This window comes from Lipotes vexillifer, unplaced genomic scaffold (assembly GCF_000442215.2).
Source record: "Lipotes vexillifer unplaced genomic scaffold, Lipotes_vexillifer_v1.1 scaffold213, whole genome shotgun sequence".
Taxonomy (NCBI): domain Eukaryota; kingdom Metazoa; phylum Chordata; class Mammalia; order Artiodactyla; family Lipotidae; genus Lipotes; species Lipotes vexillifer.
The window spans coordinates 7,712,767-7,722,223 of NW_006780610.1; the positions used below are offsets into that span (position 1 = coordinate 7,712,767).

Genomic DNA, 9,457 nt, shown 5'->3' on the forward strand with positions numbered 1-9,457 from the left:
CTTTCCCTCCACCCATCCACTCTGAGACACAGAGCATCACAAGGAGGCCAAAACACTCCACCACCTCCTGCGTGTTAGATGTTGGGGAAAACAATCTCAGGGAGTGAACTGGGGTCAATCATCAGGTGGCCTCAATTCCACCAGCACATGTGAAAGCCCCTCTCACATCTGTTTCTCAATTCCTCTAGTTCCTGGGGATGTTTTTGCAAAGAATTCCCTATGGAAAGGGACCTACGAGTACCAGGGGAAGAAGCAGCCAGCCATGCTCAGAGTGACCGGTTTCCAGGTCATCAACAGTAAGGTCAATGCCACCATGATTGACCACAGCGGCGTGGAGCTGCACTTGGCTGGTAAGGGGCAGGCCAGCTCTGGGAAGGCCTGCAGATGGTATGGGTGATGGGCACATGCTCTTCGCAAGAACGAGGCTACTGTCACTTCCTTGTACTATCTTGCAGGGCTAGTCTGGTAGGCAGGGGAAGAGGAAGTGTCTATTCATCTTTGTTTACATGATAAAAGCACCACAGACTAAAGGGAAATGGTTAGATGACAAACATTAATAAACTGAACATACAAAGAACTCTTACAAATAAAGAAAAAGGAGACGTATATCCCTAAAAACTGAATGAAAAATAGGGGCAGAGAATTCCCAGAAGCCAAAGTACAGACAGTTAATAAACAAATGGAAAAACATTTTTCGCAATAATCAAAAAACAGTAAACATAAAATGTCACTTTCCACTCATCCCACTAAGATTTTATTAAGCAATAAACTCTGGTGCTAGTCCAATGAAGGTACTAATGCAGTGCTGGTCAAAGTATAAAATAGTATAGTTCTAGAAAATAATTTGGCAACTTGTATCAAGAGACGTGAAAATGACTGGCCCCATTAATTACACTTCTATGAATTTTTATCATAAGAAATAGTTATAGAGGGAATCAAACATTTACCAATAAAGAATGTTCACATTACAGGGCTATTTCCATAACATAAAACCTGGGAATAGAAAATTGTCTCAAAAGAAATGGATATATTAATTATAGTATGTCTGCCGGCTAAAATATTATGCCAGTTTGGGAGAAAATACACCTACTACAATGCATTTAAAATGGAACTCCAGTTTTTGAAGGAAAAAATTATATTCATAAGAAAGGAAATTGGAAGTAATTACACCAAAATATTAACAGTGGTTATTTCTCAGAAGTGAGATCAAGAGTGAATTTTCTTTCTTCATGCATCTCTGCACTTTCTAAAATTTCCCCAATTTTCAAATTTTCTATAATCAGAGACTGAATACCTTAGAAAGCAAGTGTTTATTCGAATAGATGGGTAGAACAATGGATGCATGAGTGAATGACTGTACACATGAATACACAACCCCACGTGCAGTCACAGCCACTCATTCACGCACACACACACAAACACAACTAACGTTCATATTCATTTAGTTGCTCTAAGCCATAGTCCTAAACACATTCACACGCTCCCATATACATGCCCTCATGCATTCCTGTACCCACTGAGTTGTAAGCACACCCATGCATTAATTGACCCCGTAACATATACAAAATCCAATTCCCTTTATTCTCACACATGCATGTATAAACAGGAGCACAACCACAGGTCAGTAATCCAGTTGATTATTAACACACATATGCACGTTCTTGTGTATCCTCACATTCAGCCTGCACAAACTCACAGGACACACTACACTTACATAACGCCAGTTATACATGGGATGTAGATACCAATATCTACACGTGAAATCCCACTCAGACACTCGCACCCACATACCCACAGACTTGGGTTTTGAAGTTTTCCTGGATCTTTCAAGTGTACCCTCTGAACTTTCTTTTCCCAGGAATTTACGAGAAAGAAGATTTCCATCTCCTCCTCCAAGTTTACCAGGTTACAGGGCCTGTGGAGGTCTTTGTGAATAAGTTCAAAGGTGATCACTGGGCCTTAGATGGGCATGTAAGTTCAGCAAAACCTCACTCAGTCCTCGACCTCCCTGTGCCCTTGCCCCATCCCTGATTCCCAGATCACTGGTAGGGAGGACGAGGGGAGAAGTTGGTGGAAACTCTTCAGATCAACATGGAAACTTGGGAGGAGGGTTTCTTTGGGGCCAGGACTGGGAGCAAGGGAGTCGTCATCTGCTAGTGAAGTGAGCACAGGAAAACACAGCAAGGGCCAGGAGGCTGAGAGTCTAAAGGTCAGTGCATCTGAGCGAGATGAAATAGGTTCTGATGTGTAAGCAGGAAGCAAGAGATTGGAGGCTGGCAGTACATGAGTAAATTCAAGCAAGTTGAAGGTCACGATGTGGTGGTGGGAGCTGGGAGAAGGTGGTGAGTCCCAGATGTACACTGAGCATCTTCTCACGTTTGAGGATGCCTGTTGTGGGTGATTTAGCACAGCTTGAGACACCAGGAGCTGGGGGAAAGGAGACAACTCTCTTGCATTCTCTTGTGGGAAAGACTTGTTCCATGCAAGGGCATTCTTCAGGTGGAAGTTCTGCAGTGATACTCCTCTGCCCATACCTTCCAATCTCACAGGCAGGGGAGTGGAGCAGTCATCTGTCACATCCTCAGCTTCCCTGTCTTGGATTATTGAAGCTAGAAGCGGAGGGGTGGGAAGGAGGAAGAGGTCATGGGGCCAGAGGAGCAGAGAGCTGAGGGGTCAAGGTGGATCCTCACGGACAAGACTGGCTGGTAGAGGGCTGTGGGTTGAGTGACTTTTCTGATAATCACATGAGAAGCAAGTGGCTTCTCCAGGGGATGGTACATGGAGTTAGTTCCTCGGGATTCTTGAGAGTATTCTATGGATCCCCTTGTGTGTCCTGGTCCTGGCTGGCGTCAATAGTAGTAGTCCAAAAGCTGTGCCAGGACAACAGACTCCATTGTGCTGGGAGGATGGCCAGAGGGGAGAGAACAAGGGTAAAGTTGGGAGCTTGGAGTGCGGGCCAAGGGCTACGTGTAAATAGCGCTCTGGAGGGCCAGGAACAGCCAGAAGGGCTGCCTGGGACTACAGCCAACAGTCGGGCCCACTTCTCTGTCACCCAGGGTGTGTTTGGGGGGACCGGAGCGGGGGTCAGCCTAGAGCACAACAGACAGAGGGCTGCACCTGGGGATGGAGCATGAGTCAGAAGGAACCCCGCTAGCGGAAGCATCCTCAAAGCAAGTGCGCCCTCGGCCGAGCAGTCCCCAGCCCACAAGTTTGTGTGTCTGTGTCTGGTACACAAGCATCACAGAGGGAAGTACAGAGACAGCCAGGAGGAGTTATGTCCCCAACTACCCGCCCCCAAATTAATAGCTATTGGAACTGGGACGAACTTTCCAAAGTACGTTCAATCTGCTAGATACATTTTAATCATGGTTTGGTTTGCTCCACGGTGCTCTAAAACTCAGTTTTTCATCACAATAATAATAGCTAACATTTACTCAGGGCCTATTAAGTGTTCTAAGTGCTTTACCTATATTAGCTCATATAAAGCTTCAGAGCAACCCTATGACATAAGTACTGTTTTTGTTCCTGTTTTAAAATGAGGAACTGAGGCACTGACAGATTAAGTGATTTGAACAGTAGAAATAAAAATGTCTCCCTCCCTCCTACGAGCAGTTGGAGCCCCTGCCCTATCCCCAGCACCTCGCCATTGCCTGGGGGTGGGCAGAGAGCCGATGTCAGTGGAGGTGACAGGCAGGCAGGTGAGCCCAGCTGTGGGCACCGCATGCCTGTGGGCACCGTGTGCCTGTGGGCGTGTCTCTGACCTGGCTGGCCAGACCTCTAGCTCCCTCCGGCGTGCCTCCCATCTCACTCCGTCTGCTTCCTCCCTCACAGGTCTCCCCAGAGTTCTCAGGAGGCACCTTCATTTACCAAGGCGCTGTCAAGGGCCAAGGCTTTGGGCAGTTCGGCTTTCAAAGACTTGGTAACTAGCGTTTGTCCCTGGAGCGTGTGCTTGAGCGGGTGGCGGAGAAACTTGTATGTTGGCATGGAGGGCAGGGGGTCGGTGAAGTTCAACAGTCCAAGAGGGATTCTTAGCCTCTTTTGGATCAGGGACGCCTTTGAGATTTTGTTAAAAGCTGTGTAATATCTCCCCAGAAAGAAGCACAATACATAATACCCTCAACTTTTGCCAAACAGTCTCATGCTCAGCCCTGGAGTTGAAAGCCCCCAGCTTAAGGGACATTGGGTCTCAGATGTGTCCCACAATAGTATCTGGCCAGCCCTCGGGCATCCCCAGGACCCCCTGAGCATTACGACGTGGGGCTCTCAGGGCAGTCTCAGTGCCGGAAGGGTGGTATTGCTGTCTGCATTTTACAGATGGGAAAACCAAGCGTCAAGGAGGCTTCCTTCCCTAGTTCCTCCCCAGCATCTTTACCCTGGACCAAGCATCCTCAGTGTCAGGCATCCTCACTCCAGAGACTGGCCTTGACTCAGAGCCTCTAATGTGGGGAGGGGTCCTGGCTTCTGGAAAGCAGTTCAGGGGGAGACAGGAGGCAGGCCCAGGTGCTGGATGGGCAGCTCGATACACCCCGGGTGCTGACTGCCCTGTCCCCCGGGACGCCCTGTCTACCAAGGCAGTGCACTGCGTTTTCTCCCAGCTCTGACCTTCAGAAAGCTCCTCCTTGGCGTAAGCGGAAACCTGCTTCCCTGTGCTTCCCACTCCGCCCTGCTCCTGCCCTGGAGTTATTCCTAGCTCTATCCTCTTAGCTGCCTGGAGTAAAAGCACTCCCTCTTCCACACAGCAGCCCTTCAAAGACTTGAAGGCAGTTCCCTGGCCCCTTACACACCAGAGAGACCTCAGGAAACCGAGTTTTTCTGGCTTCACGGCTGACTGCCGGTGTGCCGGGCAGAGCCATTCCCTCTTGGACGGAGCCTCACCCCCTCGGTTCGCTGACAGGGGCAGAGGCTCTCACCGTGGTCGTCTGAGCGCTCCCAGTCTGGGGCGAGGGGGGAGGGGGAAGGAGGGGAGACCCTCGGAGGCCGGAACTTCAGCACCGCTGCCACGCCCTCCAGAGCAGGTCCACCTTCACGTGCTTTATATTTTGGCTTCCTTTTAAGGCTCCATGGGATAAAATTTCTATGGCCGAAAGAAGTTTGGAAGCTTCTAAAGGGCTGCTCTCTTTTAAGGTTTTATTCTGGGACATGGTTTCAGGTTCTCCCGCAGACTGGCTTCCCCAGGCCTGACCAGCTCATGTGGACTGACCACCCTTCTCCAGGGAGGATGGCCCAGTGCATGGGGGAGGCAGGTGGGGGGCCCCAACCAGCACCCCAAGCCCCACCACGGTGGCCGCTGTGTCTGTGACCTGAGGTTTCTGCTCTGGGATTTTGCAGACCTCAGGCTGCTGGAATCAGATCCCGAGTCCATCAGCCGCCACTTTGCTTCCAACAGCAGCTCGGTGGCGGCTGCGATCCTGGTGCCGTTCATCGCGCTCATCATCGCGGGCTTTGTGCTCTATCTCTACAAGCACAGGTACGGGGAAGGGACAGGAGGGTTGCACGACGGGTGCCAGGCCCTCTCCCTTTCCCTGACCCACCCAGAGCCCTCCTGGCTCAGGCGAGCTGTGAACTTCTGAAGGGAACACAGAGCCTCCCTCTCCTCTTAGGGCCCCGAGTCTCCTCTCTTGACGTCTTGGTCACGCTCTCTCTCATTCCCAGGAGAAGACCCAAAGTTCCGTTCAACGGCTACGCTGGCCACGAGAACACCAATGTGCGGGCCACGTTTGAGAACCCGATGTACGACCGCAACATCCAGCCTACAGACATCATGGCCACCGAGGCGGAGCTCACAGTCAGCACGGTGTGTACAGCGGTATAGCCTCCAGGCCAGGCTGCCTTCGTCACCGCCACTGAGAGCCCCACCTCCAGCAGCTGGTGAGACACACACCCCTACAGACACGTCCAGTGTGAGAGGCACTGAGTGCCCAGTGCTGCCCTGTGCTGGCCACTGAGGCAGACACCTCCGTACACCTGGGTCAGAGACTGTTGTCACCCTTTTTACAGATGGGAAAACCGAGGCACAGAGAAAGGAATTAACTTGGCCAAGATCACACAGCTAATAAGAAGCAGGATCAGAATCCAATCCCAGGCAGGCAGCTCCAGAGGCTGTGCTCTTAGCCACCAGGCTCAGCAAAATATCCAAGTAGGTGTATTAGTCAGAACTCTCCAGAGAGAGAGAGATACATATATATATATATACACAATATATGCATACATATGTATATGTACGTATACATATAAACTCTCTAGAGAGAGATATATGTACATATTGTGTGTATGTTTGTATTGTATATATAGATATAGAGAAAGACAGATTTATTTTAAGGAATTAGCTCACAGGATTGTGAGGCTGGCAAGTCTGGAGTCCACAGGGCAGACCTGCAGGCTGGAAATTCCATCAGGAGCTGAGGTCGTAATCTTGAGCCCAAAGGCTGTCTGGAGGTGAATTCCTTCCTCTCAAGGGGGACCTCAGTCCTTTCTCTTAAGGCCTTCAACTAATTGGTGAGGCCCACCTAGATTATGGAGGGTAATCTGCTTTATTCAGAGTCTACTGATTTAAATGTTAATCACATCTAAAAAATTCCTTCACTGCAACATCTAGACTGGTGTTTGACCAAACAACTGGGCACCAGAGCCTAGACAGTTGACATATAAAACTATCCATCACCTAGGGCGTAATAGATAGGCAGTTGTAATCCCTGGCACTGGGCAAGACAGGAGGGGCCCCTGTTACACAGACAGAGGGGCAGATGCACACGGAGGCTCCCATGGGTCCACTGGACACCCTGTCTCACACACACACACAGGCCTGCCAGGAGGAGCTGACAAGTCTCGAAGGCACAGCCACTCCCCGCTGTGTCCTTCCTCACCGATAGCCCTTCTGGGGCCTGGAAACCTGCAGGAACTGTCCCCACAAGGTGTGCAAGCCGCACCCTTCTGAGAACCGTGTCATCTCCCGCAGACCCCACTTTCTGGGGAAGGCAGGTGCCCTCTCTCAGGTGCCTCCCGGACCTTAGTGAGCCCGGCTCTGGGGAGAAGCATCCCAGTGCTCAGAGAGGTGGGGTTCCAACAGGGCAAGGGAGTCATCAGCCAGACCCTAAGCAGGGACAGCTCTCCTTCCGTGCTCCTGTCTGTGGCAGCGCATGCGATGGGCAGTCCCAGCCCGACACGCGTGCAGCTCCTGGAGGGAGCAGGCTTTGTGAGGGGTGGGCTGGCGGGAAATGTGGGACCGGTAAATGCCAGGAGAGAGAAAGGGATTGTAAAACCACTAACCGGCACTGACTGCCCGGTCCCTGGCATGAGTTGCTTCCTTTCATCCTCACAACAACTCCAGGAGGATTTTCACCACTGCAGCCTGAGTCTCAGACCATACGCTCAGTCAGTGCTGCAGCCCTCAAACATCTCAGCTTTAAGCACTCTGCCAGGCTGCCCCCCATCCTCCACTCCCCTCCCCTCTTTGGGTCCAGTTTTTTTCTCTAGATCATCTCTTTTGCATAAGTCTAAGCTTAAAATGGTAGGTACTAAGATAATTTATACATAAAGAAATAAAAATTATCTTCAGAATATATAAAGGCAACTATTGAATACAAATAAGTAATTGATTGAGTTTTTCTGCACCAAAACAAATACTTAAGAAGGAGGAGAAATTCTTCCAGTGGGGTCATTTTAACATGTCCAAATTAGTTCTGAGGTTTCACCTTTCTGCTCCATCTTTACTTTTTCCTACTCATACAAATAGAAAGCAAAAACGAAAAAAGAAGAATCCCCTCTGATGACATAAATCAGGCCTTACAGGTGATCTGTAGTGACACTAAACTTTGAGTTGCAGAATTATTGAACAGTAGAGGAAAGAAACAAGAATGTCCCAAGACCTGCACACACACCCTCACTGCCACTCCACATCTGGGGCTCCGCTGGGTCCCAGGTGCCTGTGTGCACGAGGTTTCACCTCTGGGTCACCTGGGGTTGGTTGCTCCAGGTCTAGGCAGCCCTCGCACTGCCCCTCGCCAGCATCCAAGGCCTCGGAGCATCCCGCCCAGCACACAGCTCTCCGCGAGCTGGAGCAGAGAAGGTGTTGCTTGGCTTAGGAAGGCGATGCATGAAAAACCACCCTGAATAGACGCACATACATTTAAAATGAGTGACAAGGTGATAAATTCAAATGATGCCTCACAAGAATGGCTGAAATTAAAATAAACCCCACATGGGGAAGTCATCGAGGCCTGCGGGGCCAGCAAGTAGAGGGCTGTTATGACTTTCATGGACCCTTTCCTCTGTTTAAAATTAAAAATGATACTTTACAACTATGTTGTTATAAAGATGAATATAATCCAGGCTGGATTCATTATTACATGGCCATTACTATTATATTCACTTTTTTCCTTCTGATTTTGAAAGAAACTAAAAACACTTTCCTGGGCCCCTAAAAGTGTAGCAGCCCCTAGGCGCTGGGGCTCCTGTGGCTGACAGGTAAGTTGGCCCTGCCCGGGGGAAGAAAATGACATGAGGAAAATATATATTCTTCTGTGTATATTTCCTACCTACACCTCCACCCTTAGTTCGGGAGGATTAAAACTCAAAGGGAAAGATCAAGGCAACTGCTTTTCTTTCATTCTTTCCCCTTATTCCTTCCTTGCTTTGCCTCTTTCCTCTTGCCTTCTTCTGCTCCCACCCCTCACCCACTGCCCCTATTGTTTTACAAACTCTGGTGTGATCCGTTTTTTCCCAGTTCTCCAGGGGACAGGAAGTAAGCTCCCCTGGCCCAGTGCCCAGTGCCCATCTTCGTCTGTCTCTCCGCCTGTGTCTGCTACTACTGGGACTTGGGCCCTTGCCCTGCCACCATCCACCCCCATCACCCTGGAGAGGACACCCACCCCACCCCGATTCGGGGCCCTAAAGGAAGAGGGGCTGGCTGCCATCAGAGAAAGGACATTATGGATTGAAAACAGCAAAGGATTTTGTGGGTGTGCACGTGTGTGTATGGGCCTGAACACACACAAACACACACCTCTCCTTCAGTTGAGTCTTACAGAAGAGACCACAGAAGCTGAAAAAAGCAAAATGTGTGTGAAAGATGCCCCATGCCCTGCTCCCCACAAACACAGAGAAGAGGTAAAGAAGACTCAGTGGATGTGTTAGCAGATACATCCCATGGCGGTCGGTACGCAGAGACCAGCCATCTGCAAGTGGACGGTCCCAGCTGCAGAACGACAGCAAGGATAACGCCAAGGGCCGAAAACAATCTTAAGAAACCGTTTGGAAATCAGTTTCTATTTTTTCTAACATAATTTTACTGAGCTCTAAACCCAGTGAATTTAAAAAGTCCTCCTAGGGCTTCCCTGGTGGCGCAGTGGTTGAGAGTCCGCCTGCCGATGCAGGGGATACAGTTCGTGCCCCGGTCCGGGAAGATCCCACATGCCGCGGAGCGGCTGGGCCCGTGAGCCATGGCCGCTGAGCCTGCGCG

General features: G+C 50.1%; 1 protein-coding gene across 1 annotated transcript in view; it reads left to right on the plus strand.

Moving 5' to 3' along the window:
• Positions 1 to 5,812, plus strand: part of CSMD2 (CUB and Sushi multiple domains 2) — a 621,436-nt gene extending 615,624 nt beyond the window's left edge. Inside the window, exons 67-71 of the mRNA XM_007453867.1 lie at positions 189 to 350; positions 1,859 to 1,971; positions 3,832 to 3,919; positions 5,329 to 5,467; positions 5,653 to 5,812. Of these exons, the coding sequence (XP_007453929.1) occupies positions 189 to 350; positions 1,859 to 1,971; positions 3,832 to 3,919; positions 5,329 to 5,467; positions 5,653 to 5,812 (662 nt within the window). The remainder of the gene's footprint in view (positions 1 to 188; positions 351 to 1,858; positions 1,972 to 3,831; positions 3,920 to 5,328; positions 5,468 to 5,652) is intronic.
• The last annotated feature ends 3,645 nt before the right edge of the window (positions 5,813 to 9,457 follow it).